We start from the raw sequence: 15,334 nt of genomic DNA, 5'->3' as shown, positions 1-15,334 counted from the left end.
GGTGCGATCTTGGCTCACTCTAACTTCTGCCTCCCGGGTTCAAGTGATTCTCCTGCCTCAGCCTCCCGAGTAGCTGGGATTATAGGCACCCACTACCACGCCCGACTAATTTTTTGTATTTTTAGTAGAGACGAGGTTTCACCATGTTAGCCAGGATGGTCTCCATCTGTTGACCTCGTGATCCGCCCAACTCGGCCTCCCAAATTGCTGGGATTACAGGCGTGAGCCACTATGCCCGGCCCCCCTGGAGCTTATTAGAAATACAGAATCTCAAGCCCACCCAAGACCCTTTGAATCAGAATCAATTTTAACACACTCTTCAAGTAATTCATGTGCACGTTAAAGTGTGAGAGGCACTAGATTAGGCAGCTAGTCTGAGTCCTTACCCAATGAGTATAATATTGTTCCTTTGACAGAATGCATAGCAAACTCCAAATTAGAAATTTATTAGGGACTGCCTTTATCCTCTCCACACAATTTAATACTAAACTGGGGACAAAGATTGTCATTTGAGCCTCCACCATGCCCCCAGTGCCCACACAGCACAGTGCACAGCATAAAGCAGATGTTAGACAAAGATACAGTGAAGGAAAACATCAGTGAGCCACTGATTCCTTCAATGGATCCAGTGTGCTTTCAGTGAACCAATGGCCCAGAAACAGTAAGCTCCAGTGCTCTGGGGTTGACAGCGTCCCTGTGACCTTAGCACACTAATCACTCTCTCTGATTCTCTATTTCTTTGCCTTTAAAATGGGGATTACGCATGTTGCTCTTCCTGTGGCTGAGTAAAGATTAAATTACTTGGGCGCTAGAGATGTTTATTAGTTGAGGTTCTCCAGAGAAATAGAACCAATAGGCTACACACACACACACACACACACACACACACACACACGCACACACACCCTTTCATACATAATGAGATTTATTATAAGGAATTGGCCCACGTGATTATGAAGGCTGAGGTATTCCATGATCTGCTGTCTGTAACCTGGAGACCCAGGAAAGCCAGTGGTGTAGTTCAAAGGCCTGAGAGCCAGAGGGTCAATGGTGTAGATTCCAATCCAAGTCTGAAGGTCTGAGAACCAGGAACACTGAGGATAGAAGATTGATGTCCCAGCTCAAGCAGTCAGGCAGAGTGAATTCAGCTTCCTCTGCCTTTGTGTGCTATTCAGTCTCTCAATGGATTGCATGAGGTCCACTCACACTAGGGAGGGTCATCTGCTTTACTCAGTCCACCAAGTCAAATGCTAATCTCTTCCAGAAACACCCTCGTCCAGAAAAAATGTTGAACCAGATATCTGGGTATCCCATGGCTCAATCCAGTTGACACGTAAAATTAACCTCACAAGGTGATAACTGGGACTGATTGAGAGATGCTCCCCACAAACCCCCAAGAAGATGAGAAGGAGAAAAAACATTGGTTTCTGAGAGTTAAACTCTAAAGGAAGCACGGAAAGAATCTGCACACATCTGTAAAGTTACTCTGCTCAGAAACAACAGATCCCAGGCCTGAGCCTGGAATGAAAGAACCTTGAGAAGATGAGGAAATTGGAAGAGAGCTTGATCAGTGTGGAGTAACAGAAAGGACAGGGACAAAATGAGCCTGAGCCAGGGGTTGCAAGCTGGCACCCTGCTCTGCTGCCTGCCTCCCACCTTGCTATTTTTCTGGAAAAACTGGACAAAGTGCTTTTCTAGTGGCAGCACTGGGCTGGAGCTGTGCGGTGGCTGCCCCCTTTCTAGGGAGCTGCTGTGTCCCATCCTGCTTCCAGCACTTCTTGCACCAGCACAGGTGACTTGCCCGTGTCACAGGCCACTGTGTGCCTGGCCTCAGTAGGCATCTGAGTGTGCCATCCCTGGAGTGGGGAGACTCTACACAGATGACAGCTCTAGTTGTGAATCAGTTAGTTGCCTTTCTGGCCTCATAATAACTGCATCTGTCTGAGGTTGATTAATGTGTCTCTCTGCCCCTAAGAAATGATGAGGCTGGCCTTATGTACGGATTGAGTCCGTTTCCTGGCTCTCCATTTGAAACAGAGCTTGGGCAGCATGTGCCTGAGATGCAGCTAGTGATGACGGTGGCCATGGCTGTCCTCGTGCGGGAGCTGCTGCCAGGAGCTCTGGCCACTGGGTCCTGTGGCTTTCCTCATTTCTTCTCGTGCCTCTTTGAAAAGGCCGAGCCTGCTCAGCTTTGGAGGCTGATAAGATCTGCTCGGCAGACACTTCTGATTTTCTGAATTCAGAGGGCCCCTCTCAGCTTTCCTCTGCTTGTTCTACAAAGGGCTGGGCATGTCTAAGCCAGTCTCTAGAGCTGGGAAAAGCTCTGGTCACCATGGGAGCTAAGCATGAACAATCCTACTTCTTCCAGACTTCAGCCAAAAGTTAGGGTGACCATTTCTCCTTTTGTATTGCAGATACCTTTTATACCTTCAGATTAAAAGGGACATTTTTCATGGCCGCCTGCTGTGCTCCTTTTCTGATGCTGCCTACCTGGGTGCCTGTATTGTTCAAGGTAAGTCTGGCCACAGCTCACCCATGCCACCATTGCACTGTGGAGCTCCGGCTGTTTCAAGCCTCCCTTCTCTCCCACCCGTGGCCATCCTGCCTGTGTCTGTGGCTGGAGACCATGTAGGGCTGGGTACATAGCAACAGAACCCCAACTCACCTTCCCTTCCAAGCCAGTGGGGTCCCGGTGAAAGGCTGGGCAGAGATGTTCACAGGAGTCTCTGCAAAAACAGAGTTGCTCAAGATCCCATGAGTCAGAGTCAGAAGCTCTCTTTCAAAGGGGCTGGAATGTGGAATGGGTGGGTTTATAAGAAGCTCTGAAGGGATGTGGGTATTGTATGTTCTCAGTTCCAAATGCTAGGTGAGAGGCCTAATGGACATATTGAGGGGGGAATTTGCATCTAGGAAGATAGGTGTTAAACAAAGGGGTCATCCCTGGAAGCATTTTTGTGTACATCTATCTATCTATCTATCTATCTATCTATCTATCTATCTATCATCTGTCTACCTATCTATCTATCTAGCATTTTTGTGTATATCTATCTATCTATCTATCTATCTATCTATCTATCTATCTATTATCTATCTATCTATTATCTATCTATCTATCTATCTATCTATCTATCTATCTAATCTATCTATCCATCCATCCATCCTATCTATTAGTGTGTGTATGTGTATACATACGTACATGTCTATCATGTCTAATTCCTCAGCTCTTCTAGCTATGGGCGTGGTGAGGAGAGCACAAGTCTCATACACTGTCACACCACCATTTGAATCTTTCTTCCCATTTCCTGGATGGTTCACCATGGATAAGTTACCAAGTTACCTAAGCTCTTCAGGGTTCAGTTTCTTCATCTATTAAATGGGATAGTCATCCTCCCTTCCTGGCCATGTGATTTCAGAGACCACTCTGCACCAGGCCAGGGGTAGCGCAGGCCCATTAGAAGTGACTACTGTTCTTTTTCCAGTTGAACAAACCCTAGGGGAAATAGCTAATGTGTTGATGTTGGTTGGGTTCTGAATGTTTCCACCTAGTAAGGAAAGTGGTTTGAGGGAAGGAGGCCTCCAGGGCCTGAGGCACCATATGGCCACGGATGGGCCCAACACCCAAGTGAAAATGGCTCAGGTGTTCTGTTCCCCTGGGCCAGTTGAGAGGCAGCTGGAGGGACTCAGATGATCCAGCTGTTGGTAGCATGAACATTAATGACATGTTTATGAGAGAGAAGGCAGGGCTGGGGGAAAGAGAGAGAGAGAGAGAGAGATGACTATGTCAATCTTCCAATGGATCTGGAATAACACAGGAGCTTCTGATGGGCCATTAGCTGGTCATCGGTGATGAACATCTGCCTACCACAACACTGAGCTTGTCACTGATTGAGAAACCTGTCATTCTCCTGGGGATTCCCCTGTGGCCCACCGCCCTCCCTGTGGGATGCTCTGTGCTGTGAAATAGTTCCTTTGATCCTCTTCTCAGGTGTGTTTGGTCTCTCTGAGAATTCCGAAATGGGTGTGTGTGTTGTTCTTCACCCCCTTCCCTGGGAACAGCTTCATCCTGGATAGCAGATTTTGGCAGAGGTGTTAAAACCCTTGGGTATTTTCCCATTTAAAGCACTACGGTTGATACTGTGATGGGAAACAGCCCTTTCACCGACATTGAGGTAGAGAATGTGTTTCTGAAAGCTGCTTCTCTTACCTCGGAGTGAAAGGACTATAAATCCCATAGTTCCCTTCCTCCATGATGAAGGCTGCACATCTTGAGTTAGGGTGCACTGTCTTAGGTAAGAGACAAGGGAATCGATACTAATCCAAGCAACAGACCAGCATATGAGGATTTCAGAATGCATTTAGGCATTAGTGAATTACCATCAATTCTCCAAGGACACGCTCAATATGGATCTATAATGGAAAGCTCGCCATCCTGTTTTCTGTTTGAAATAAAGCCACGGAGCCTCCATCCAGACGATCAGGGCCCTATTTTATCCCTCATTGCTATTATTACTGACCACACTCACACAGACACTGTGGAGAAAGTAGAGTGGGAAATGGACTGGCAGACCTCAAAAAGACCTTTTGGCTCTCAAATGCAGTGCTGTCTGTGGTCATTTATAGCAAATTGAGTAAAAGTGGTTCATAAAGGTCTGATTCTCGGGTGAGTACTTCGGCAGCACTGCAGGTCATTCACAAATACAGATATAGATGGGCATTTCAGAACTGCTTATTCTTACAGAGTAATAGGGAAGATGGAGTAAGTGATTAGCAATCAGGAGGCACTGTCGCCCCTCATCGTCTTGTTTGCTAACGCTCTTTCAAGGAGTATGTTTTAAGCTTCAGTATATTCTGAGTTTATAAAAAACAGTCAATCAAGTTGGATGTGGTGGTGCACACCTGTAATTCCAGCTACTTGGGAGGCTGAGGCAGGAGGATTTCTTGAGGCCAGGAGTTTGAGACTAGCCTGGGCAACATAGACAAGACCTTGTCTCCACAAGGAATACAAAACCAGTCAATCACCTGGAGTTTTGCTGCCTGTACATACTGAATCCAACGAGCATATTTAAGACATGCAATGCATTTTCTTTCATGATACAAATTGCAAAACAAACACAGAATCCTTGGGATCTATTTATATTCTTCCTTGGTAAAAATATCTTTCCTGTTCCTTTTACAAAACAGCACCACAGAGGAATTCAACTTATCTCCTCTGCCTGGTATGTTCAACCCCTGTAGAAATCTTGACTCCTGCTGGATATTCAGAACTCAGTCCTGAAGTCACTTCCTCTGATAAGTCTACCTGGACCACTCGAGCTAAAGCAGCTCCCTCCTGCACGTCATTCTTTCTCAGAGCCCTGTTGTGTTTTCTTGCAAACACTTAGATCTTGAGTTGTTTTTGGGCTTATTGTGCGTTTCCTCCTATATAGAATCTAATTCCATGGGAGTAGGATCTGGGTGCTTTTTCACAGCACTCTTCCTGTGTCTGGCACACAGCAGATTCTCCACTAAATATGTTAAATGAATCGGGGCACTTGCCTGAAATGAATTGGGGCACTTGCCTAAACTCCAGGTGATTGACAGGTTTTGTATTTTTTTGTAGGCAGGATCTCACTATGTTACCCAGGGTGGTCTCAAACTCTGACCTCAAGCAATCCTCCTACCTCAGCCTTCCAAGTAACTGGGATTACAGGTGTGCACCACCACACCTGGCTTGATTGACTGTTTTTAATAAACTCAGAATATACTGAAGCTTCAAACATGCCCTGATTAACCATGGTTAATTGAATTAGTCACAACCATTTAACGTTTAGTTAAATTTAACATTTCCTTAAATGACTGTGCCTGATTCATTTAACGTTTAGTTAAATGATTGTGCCTGATTCATTTAACTATGGGGAAGATTGGTTGGACGCCTGCTGGGATGGTATCACTACCTCATTCATTCATTTGTTCATGTGTTCTCCAAATACTTCCTGAGCAGTTGCTAGGGGGCCACATGGCAATACAAAGTTCCTGTGGGAAGATGGATAAGGAAACAGGCCATTGTGACCCTGCGTTGATGGCTAGATGGAGGAACACACAGGCCCGGTCCCTGCTATGAGTGTCCCAGGAGGGCTCCTGACTTAGCAAGCGTGGGTCAGGGAAAGCTCCTGAAGGAGTTGGCCCTGGAGCTAAAGGTACTGCATCTCAAATTCTTTTGGAATGAGTCCTTTCCAAACCAGGGGAAAGCCTGTTGCTTTTTAGACTTACTGTTTCTGACCTTACTCACCCATTCACTTCAAACTCATTGGATTTTTCTCTTAGAATTGAATCCTTTTAGAAAAGTGCTAGAGCTGGTTTCAAACCGCAGGGCCTCCAGTTGTATGTCATTTGTCACGACTTCAACTTCCAAGTCATGAGCAGGAGGGAGAACCATGGCTGCTTACCCAACTCCTCTTGGTATGAATAGCTAGAAATCTTTATTCATTTTAAAAAACCTGCCTTCTGCTTAAGGAGAGGTCAGAGTTAAAGACAAGTTTTAGGGAATCAGAGAGCAGGGCCTGTGATGGGGACAGTGTTAATCTTGTCAGCAATCCAGTGCAGTCTTCACAGCATTTCTTCTCTAACTTTTCTAACATTTGCAGTGTGTAGCATTGCAAGTCTATAATATCTCACAAGATTTCCTGGAAAGAAAAGGGCACCCTGAAAAATGACACCCTCCCTCACCAACCACTCTGCAAGCTGACATTTGCATTGAAGATGACCCAGTTTCATATTGGTGGTCCATTGTCCCATCACCTATGGAAATTACCTATGGAAAATGGAAGCACTGGGATCGTCCATCTCCTAAATATTAATGCCTGTAGCTAGCTCACAGGGGCACAAGCGTGTATGTGTGTACAGGTGGACACGTTACGTGTATTTCTTTTGGAACATAGGTTGAGTTAATCATCAGTTTATGGCCCACCTCTCATCATTGGTCCCTTTAGGCCCATGGATTGATTGATTGATTTCCCTTTTTCCATTATTCTCCATTTCCACTCCTAAGGGCAACGCTGGGTTCATATACATATCTTTGTCTTTGTATCCATCCTTATAAAATGATTAATTTTGTTTTTTGTGTCTATACTTCTAAATTTCATAAATTAAATGATGCTATAGGACTCATTGTATTCCCTCCTTCTTACGCTCAGAACACTGCTTTTGGGATCTGTCCATATTGCATACGTACATCTTATTTTGTTGATTTTAACTGTGACAGAGTGTCCCAAAGGGTGCGTCTTCCATGTTTTACTTATCTATCTGTCCCACTAACAATAAACACCCAAGTTGCCTCCAACTTCTGACTATTATGATTAATGCTGTCATAAAAAAACCCTTGAACATATCCTTTTTTTGCACCTAGAGTTTTTCTAGGAAAAATGCCCAGAAATGGGATTGCTAGGTCATAATATTTGACTAAATACTCCCACCTTGCTCTCTGGAGGAGCAACATGCATCTAGCACCCTTCAGCAGTGCACAAGTATTTTTGTTTTCTTGTATCTCTGCCAACTTCCTAGTTTTATTGCCAATGTTATAGGTATAAAGTAACATCTTGTTTTGGTTTGCATATCTCTAATTATTCATGAGTTTGAGCATCTGTCCCTACACTGGCCCTTAGGGTTTCCCCTTCTTTGAATTGTCTGTTCATTATCCTTTGACCATTTCTCTATTGGTTTTCCTGTCCATTAAAAAATGATATGTAGGGATTTCTTCTTTATTCTAGATATTAGTCCTTGTCAGCTTTAGATTGTGAAAATATGTTCTTTCAAGTTGTCATCTCTCTATTACTTTGACTCTGATGTCCTTTATTAAACAGAAATAAATTTTAATTTTGGTATGATCAAATTAATCAATTTTCCCTTTGTGACTGAAAGTATTTTAGGTCTTATTTTAGAAGTCTTCCCTCGCTGTGGTTTATGTTCTAGGTTGTTTTAAGAACTCTGTAATTTGAATTTTGTCCAGAAGCTTTAAAGAGCTTTGATTTCCTCCTGGTTATATACTTTTCCAGTCATTGGATGATGTGACAATGAAGGGACAGTGGATACAAATTACAGAGTTGGATGTAATTTTTCAGATGCACTCAAGGCATACTAATTTTTTTTCTACTTCAAAGTCATATTGGTCATCAGGTTCTTCTAATACAATTTTCCCACTATCTTTAGTCTACTCTCCTGGGCCATATCTTTTGTTTCTTCCAGAGACACTTGCTTCTTCTGGCTCATTTTCCTTAGCATGCTTGTGGAACCAATAGAAAGTATTCTTGATGCCAGACATCACCTTTGCCCCTCCATGCTGTGGTTCACACACCCATCTCTGCTTGGCCTTCTGGGTGCTCAGAGATGTGTAGGCATTTCTCTTTTTACCCTTGAAGATCCTCTGGAGGTGCCCTTTGTTAGTGTCAGCTGAAGAATCATGAAGTACATAAATTTGGAAAGAAGAGCTTTATTTCTCACAAAGGGTTGCAGCTTGCAGGGTGGCCATTCTGACAGGTGGGGAAACGTAGACTCTGGCCAGAAGCTGGAAACAAGCACTTCAAGGGTGGGAAGAATAAGACAAAGATTTATGCTGAATGGGGTGGCCAAGTATACATATTCAACAGGTTATTGTAGGAGCTATGAATATTCACAAAAGGAAGGCACAGGCATGCATAGTAGGCTAGCACATAAGCAACATGCATCCCATGTTCACTTTTGGGTGGAGACTTAACATGTAAATGTATCATCATTAAGGCCTATACAACAAAAGGTGAAGCAGAGGACACAAAGGGCCCTCTGTGCACAGCCTCCATAGACTGGCCAGAACCACTTTGTAGTCAGTGGTCTCTTACCAGGAAGGAATGCTGATCAGTTACTGTGTCAAAACGACAAAAGGGAGGGGCAGCATGGCAATTGGTTGATATCAGTGGTGCAGTCTTTCAGAAGGGCTAGTTTCTGTTTAACCCTTGGTGTAGGAAACCTAATAGCAATTAATGAGGGAGGGGGTATAATGAGGTCTGACCTCATCATGTCTGGGAACTCAGTTTTTGAGGGTTCTCTGGGGCCTCTTGGCCAAGTGGGGGCAATGTTCAGTCTGTTGGGGGGCTTAGGATTTTATTTTTATTTCTCATTAGAATCCAGCAACAACTTTAATCTAGTATGCTCTTCTGTTTTAGATGTATACTCCTTAATTTCAAGAGCAATCAATTTGTTTTTAAGTGCGATCCCGCTGGGTTCCTTCTAGTGATTTTTCAATGAATAAGCCACACCTGCATAAGCCTCAGAGCAGGCAGCTCCAGTCAGGGAATTCCTGACCCAGAGAATATTAGCTGTGAATGGAACCCCGAGGAATGTCCACTGGTTTCCATCTAAAGGTGGTACCACCTCCTATCCTAGGGAGCATTTGGAAATACTGGGGCAGGGGCATTAAATTTTTAAAAAATGTAAAACGTTTTAAATCAATAAACATTATATATATTTATGGTATACAACCTGATGTTTTGAAATATGTATGCATTGTGGAATGGCTAAACCGAGCTTTACATATACATTACCTCATATACTTATCATTTGTTTTGGTGGTGAGAACAATTAAAAGCTACCCTCTCAGGGATTTTTAAGTATACAATACGTTGTTTCTAATTATAGTCTCCATGTTGTACAATGCTCTCTTGAATGTATTCCTTCTATCTAATTGAAATCCTGTATTCTTTGACTAACTTCTGGGAGAGAGCAGTTTTGATGGTCACAGTGCCTGGGTATGCTGCTAGCATCTAGTACCTGAAGGGTAGAGCTACTAAATGTCCTACAGTTCCTTAGAAAATCTGAAATAATAAAATTGTTCAGCCCTCAAAATGCCAATGGTGTCCCCACTGAAAAACAGTAATTTAAATCCTTTATTATACTGATAAAGAAGGCGAGACCCAGAGAAGATTCTCAAGATCCCAAGCTCACACAGCTCGATCTGAACTGGAATATGAGCCTCTAGACACTCAGGCTTTCTCTGGGTACAGATACATATTTTTGGGTGAGTTTATTCCAGCCTCTTCTTTTGGATGGCAGGAGGCATTCCATATGCACCCTGCTCATGTTATTGTTTTTAATCTTTCTCTGTCTCTTTATTTTTTCACCAATTACAGCTGAGCTTGGTGATTACGATCCTGATGAGCATCCTGAGAATTACATCAGTGAGTTTGAGATTTTCCCCAAGCAGTCACAGAAGCTGGAAAGAAAAATAGTGGAAATTCATAAAAATGAACTCAGGTAATTACTGAGTAGACATTTGTGAAAATGATAAAGGGGAGAAAATATTCTTACTGCAGGGAATGTGGAAATCACATCGTGAAGGAGGAATATTTGTAATGTATGGGTAGGCTGTTTTGCGTGGCAGCGCAATTTTTCTGGGCACTGTCAAGGACACCCTGGTGTCCTCCGTCAATAACAATCTCAACAGTGTGGAGTCCCATGAGTGGCTGTTTATGATCCATCAGTAGTTATTAGATCCATGTATTTTCTTACACATATGGATTTCTAAACACCCTGAGCTTCTGAAAGTCGAATCTAAGGTAAATAAGTAAACCTTTCTGATTTGAATTTTGTGTTGTCTTTTTCCCACCGGTGGCCATAACTAGAAGCATTGACTCCAAGTAGAATAGAATCCATTGGGAAGATTCCCTTTGCTGAGCTACTTTCAAGATGACAGATTTAGTGTCTGATCCTCTTTTTCTCACCTGCGATGCTTCAATGATAGCTGCACAGTAGCAGTGGTAGAAGCAAAATTGCATACAGCATTCACCACGTTCCTAACACTGTTCTAAGCACTTTCCACATATTAACTCGTTTAATCTTCACAACAACCTAGGAGATAGGTTATTGTTATTCTCATATTACAGATGAGGGAACCGAGGCACAGAGAGGTTAAACAACCTACCCAAGGTCACGCAGCTAGTAAGTATCAGAGCTGGGATTTGAATTCTGGCAGTCTTGGTCTAGAGTCTGTGCCTTTATGCCCTGTGTGATGGTTACACTCTACATGGGCTGCTGGGAATCAAATGAAGTGTGTGTAGGGATCATTGCCAACTTGGAATTTAGGTAATTCAAGTAGTCTAGTCTGTAACTAGAATTTAGATACTGTGCAAACTACAGAAAAAAAAATCATTTTGGTAATAGCAAGCATGGGCAGTGTTATGACAAGTGTTGATGACAAACTGCAAGAACTGAGATGCTTCTATGTTCTAGGCCTCTGGTAAGTATAAAGAAAATTGCATCACTGGATTATGCATTCTGGAACAGACAACTGTCCCGGTGTGAGGAAATTGTTCTAGCTCCCTCCTTTATGCAGGCGCGCCCCCTACTGGTGAGTCTGGGAAGAGTATATGTGAGGGCATTCAAGGTGGCAGCTTATTTGGTCTTAGAGATAAAGATGATTAGACATCAAAACATTGTACGACTTTCAGAAAGCAACATGCCATCTATGTGGATAATTTTAGAGTATTGTCTCCTAATGAAAAGCCTTGTTGAAGATACATGAAATTCTCACTACTCTTTTGCTATTTTGGAGACAAATGTACTAGAGGTAGAAACAAAGTTCGATATTTTTGTGGAGGGGTTTGTGGCAGAGCAGTGTTCCGGGGAGCACAGGGTGAGAATCCCTGGATGAAGGAGTTGCACCCACTGTTTGAATTGATAGGAGATGGGAATGGAAAGGTTTTCTATGCCCTGAATTTGCAGGGCCTCTAATGCTCAGAACATATGATAATAATATACACTTATTGAGCATTTACTTACTAGATGCCAAAACATTGTGCTAAGAGCTTTAAATGCATTATCCCACTCAGTTCTCCCAAACTCTCTTAGATGGGCACTATTGTTCTTTCTAGTGTGGGATGAGGAAAGTACAAGCTGAAGTGGTTAAAGGACTTGTGCTGAGTAAATAGTGGAGTCAGGACTTGAACCTTGGGTTACCTGGCTCAAGGTATGCCCATGCTCTTCTCCCTTTGTTGAGCGTTTAAAGGGAATCAGGTAGTCGGGTAGGTGTTTCACGGTGATCACCATGTCAGTGATGCCTGAGGGTGGAGAACCAGGGCAGGAGGGCCAGTTAGTAATTTCTGGTATTCAGACAAGAAACGTGAAGGACCTGAAAAAGAATAGGAGTAAAGGAAATTGAAAGAAGAGAGTCATGAGAGGCGTTGCAGCCAGACTTAGTGATCCACAATTTCGTGAGAAAATGAGTGAATCACAGAAGATTCCAAGTTGTTTTATTAACATTCAGAAAGCTGTAGCTTGGACCCTGGGCCAGCACCTGGGCTTGTGGAGATCACTGAAAGTGGTCATCATGCACTCAGGGAAGACGGGGGTCATCAGTCAGTCGCACTTTATAAATCTTGGAAGTAAGTTCTGTGGTTTGATCAAAGCTGCCATTCTATGGCACATGTGGTCCTGCACATTTGAAACATCCATTATGCCTTTGTGAAGAGGTCGGAGTTGTATGCCTGAAGGATGAACCTGTCAGGAATCATATCACCTTGCAAGGACAGCTTCAGGGGCTATTTCCCTGTGTATTTTTGCTCATTCTAAGTAGTTCTGTATTTCATTCAGCATCAGTGCAGCAGAGAGATACTTTTGGTTTGGAGGGTAAGACAAGAAGAGCAGAAGAGGCTGACAGTGCAGAGGGAGAGGAGCTTTCTTGCGTCTGATGGGAAACCTGCTACAGGGACTGAAGGTGCTCTGGGGGTGCCACCACCCCTTCATACACAGGTCAAGAAAGTGTTATCTGTCTTGTGTAAGGAATTGGGCCTTGGTTGAATTACTCTGCAAACCTGACCAAGCCAGGAAGGAGTCATGGATGGAGAAGACCTGTGCTTGGCTGCACCAAGCCATGGCCATCCTGCTGTCCAGAGTCACCACAACACCCGTGACCCTCCCACTTAGCTAGGGATGGTGTGTGGCCATCGAACTGCTGTTCTGAAGACTTCCTGAGAGGATTCCAGTTGGCTTTTGTTGGGGTTTGAGGGACCCAATAAATAACCTCCTTCTTCCTTCCTGCTTTCTGAATCAGCTGAGAAATAAAACACAACAGGTGCTCAAATATTAGCAGAAATGATGATTTACAGGGAGATCAACATGTTTACCTCAGGAGGGGGTGGTTTCACAACTTTCTCCCAGCCTTTTTATTGATTAGGATTATTCTGCTTCTGTGATCTCTGAGAGAGGAAAAAAAGCTGCCATTCTTGGAAGAAAATTAATGAGAGAGAAAAAAGAAATTTCCTCTCTGGGAGGCTACAGACTGCTTGAAGGTGGGACCAAGATGGCCTGATAGATAGGCATGAATAACAGAGTTCTTTGGGGAATGGTGGGGGGAGAGAGAGAGAGAGAGAGAGAGAGAAAGAGAGAGAGAGACTGACTCTTCCTTGGAGTTTTAAGAAGACCAAGATTTTAAGAAGAATTTTCATGAACTAAATTAGATTGATGACTGAAGGTAAAAGTTCATGCTTGGATCAATGTTTCTTCTTCTGAGTCCTTCAGTGTATTGGAGGATAGGGAGAAGCCACAGTTTTGCAAATATAGTAGCATATTATAGTTATCGATCATCTCTATATCAGTCAAGATCAGTTAGATTTTTCTGAGGAAACAAACACCCAATGCTCAGTGGCTTACAGCAAGAAAGCCTTCTTCTTTACTCTGCTCTGTGCCCACCAGAGGCCAGCTGGGGGGCTCTGCCCACCATTGTCACTCAGGGAAGTCAGAAACTTGGATTTGCCAGATGTTGAGCCACAAGGAAAAGAGCCCTGGAAGGTCATGCTTCATTTTGGAAGTGATTCATATCACTTCTACTTACAACTCTCTGATCAGGACTCATCCCAAGATCTTACCCAGGATCAAGGAAATGCAATTCTATGGTGTTCAGAAGGTAATAGGAGCTGGAAACAGTGGGCACCCAGCCCTTAATGGCCCTCACAACTCATTGACTAATAGAGTTGTTTTTCTTTTTTTAATAGACTTTATTTTTTAAAAGAGATGTTTAGGTTTACAGCAAAATTGAAAGGAAGGCACAGAGATTTCCTCTATACCCCTTTCCCACACATGCATAGCCTCCCTCATTATCAATATCCCTCCTAGAGTGGTACATGTATTACAACCGATGAGCCTACATTGATACATTATAATCACTCATAGTTGATAGTTTACATTAGAGTTCACTCTTGGTGTACACTCTATGGGTTTGATGAATGTATAGTATCATTCCATTGCAATACCAATACCATTATAGTATCATACAGAGTAGTTTCCCTGTCCTAAAAATCGTCCCTCCTTCTCCCCTAACCCCTGGCAACCACTGATCTTTTTACTGTCTCTATAGCTTTTGCCTTACCCAGAATGTCATAGTTGGAATCATACAATGTGTAGCCTTTTCAGATTGGCTTCTTTGACTCAGTAATATGCATTTAAGTTTCCTCCATGTCTTTTCTTGGTTTGAGAGCTCATTTCCTTTTGGCATAAAATAATATTCCATTGTCTGTATGTATCATAATTTATCCATTTACCTGCTGAAAGACATCTTGGTTGCTTCCAAGTTTGAGCAATTATGAATAAGGCTGCTATAAATAACTGTGTGTAGGTTTTTGTGTAGACACAAGTTTTCAACTCATTTGGGTAAATACCAAACACCATGATTGCTCTATCATATGGTAAGAGTATGTTTAGTTTTATAAGAAACCACCACACTATTTTCCAAAGTGGCTGTAGCATTTTGCATTCCCACCAGCAGTGAATGAGAGTTCCTGTTGCTCCACATCCTTGCCAACATTTGGTGTTGTTAGTGTTCTGGATTTTGGTCATCCTAATAGATGTGTAGCTAATAGAGTTGCATTTAGAAAGATTTTTATACAGGCATCTTTGGGCCTTTTAATATCATGTGAACTAGATGATATGGAGATGTGTCACTTACATAACCCACTGAGCTGAATGATTCTTCTAGGTAAGGGCTAGTTAAATATTTTTGGCTTTCTGGGTCATACGGTCTCTAGTGCAGTGACTCAGCTCTGTTTTGGTAAAGCAAAAGCAGATATAGACAATTCTTAAATGAGTGGGCCATGATTCAATAAAACTTTATTGACAACACAGGTGGCAGGCCACATTTGGCCTATGGGTCCTAGCTTGCTGACTCCTGTTCTAAACACATGGCAGAGCAGGTATGAAATCAATTTCTACTTCACTGTCCTGCCTCTGTAGATAATTTTAAGTTATCAGGAGCCATATTTGTTTGTAAAACTATGTGTGAAAAATAATCTCTTGTAATTTTCAGACTTTAAGCTTGGTGTGCAGAGATGAGGTCCTA

General features: G+C 42.9%; 1 protein-coding gene across 6 annotated transcripts in view; it reads left to right on the top strand.

The window, feature by feature from the left end:
• FRMD3 (FERM domain containing 3) overlaps nucleotides 1-15,334 on the top strand; it is a 296,678-nt gene that overhangs the window by 194,004 nt on the left and 87,340 nt on the right. For all 6 annotated transcript variants that reach the window (XM_003810300.4, XM_034967512.3, XM_063593988.1 and 3 more), the window contains exons 5-6: nucleotides 2,415-2,512; nucleotides 10,137-10,260. In XM_003810300.4, coding sequence (XP_003810348.3) covers nucleotides 2,415-2,512; nucleotides 10,137-10,260 — 222 coding nt within the window. The remainder of the gene's footprint in view (nucleotides 1-2,414; nucleotides 2,513-10,136; nucleotides 10,261-15,334) is intronic.

The sequence above is a fragment of the Pan paniscus genome, chromosome 11 (genome assembly GCF_029289425.2).
Source record: "Pan paniscus chromosome 11, NHGRI_mPanPan1-v2.0_pri, whole genome shotgun sequence".
In the NCBI taxonomy this organism is placed as follows: domain Eukaryota; kingdom Metazoa; phylum Chordata; class Mammalia; order Primates; family Hominidae; genus Pan; species Pan paniscus.
This window is presented reverse-complemented; position numbering and strand designations above follow the sequence as displayed.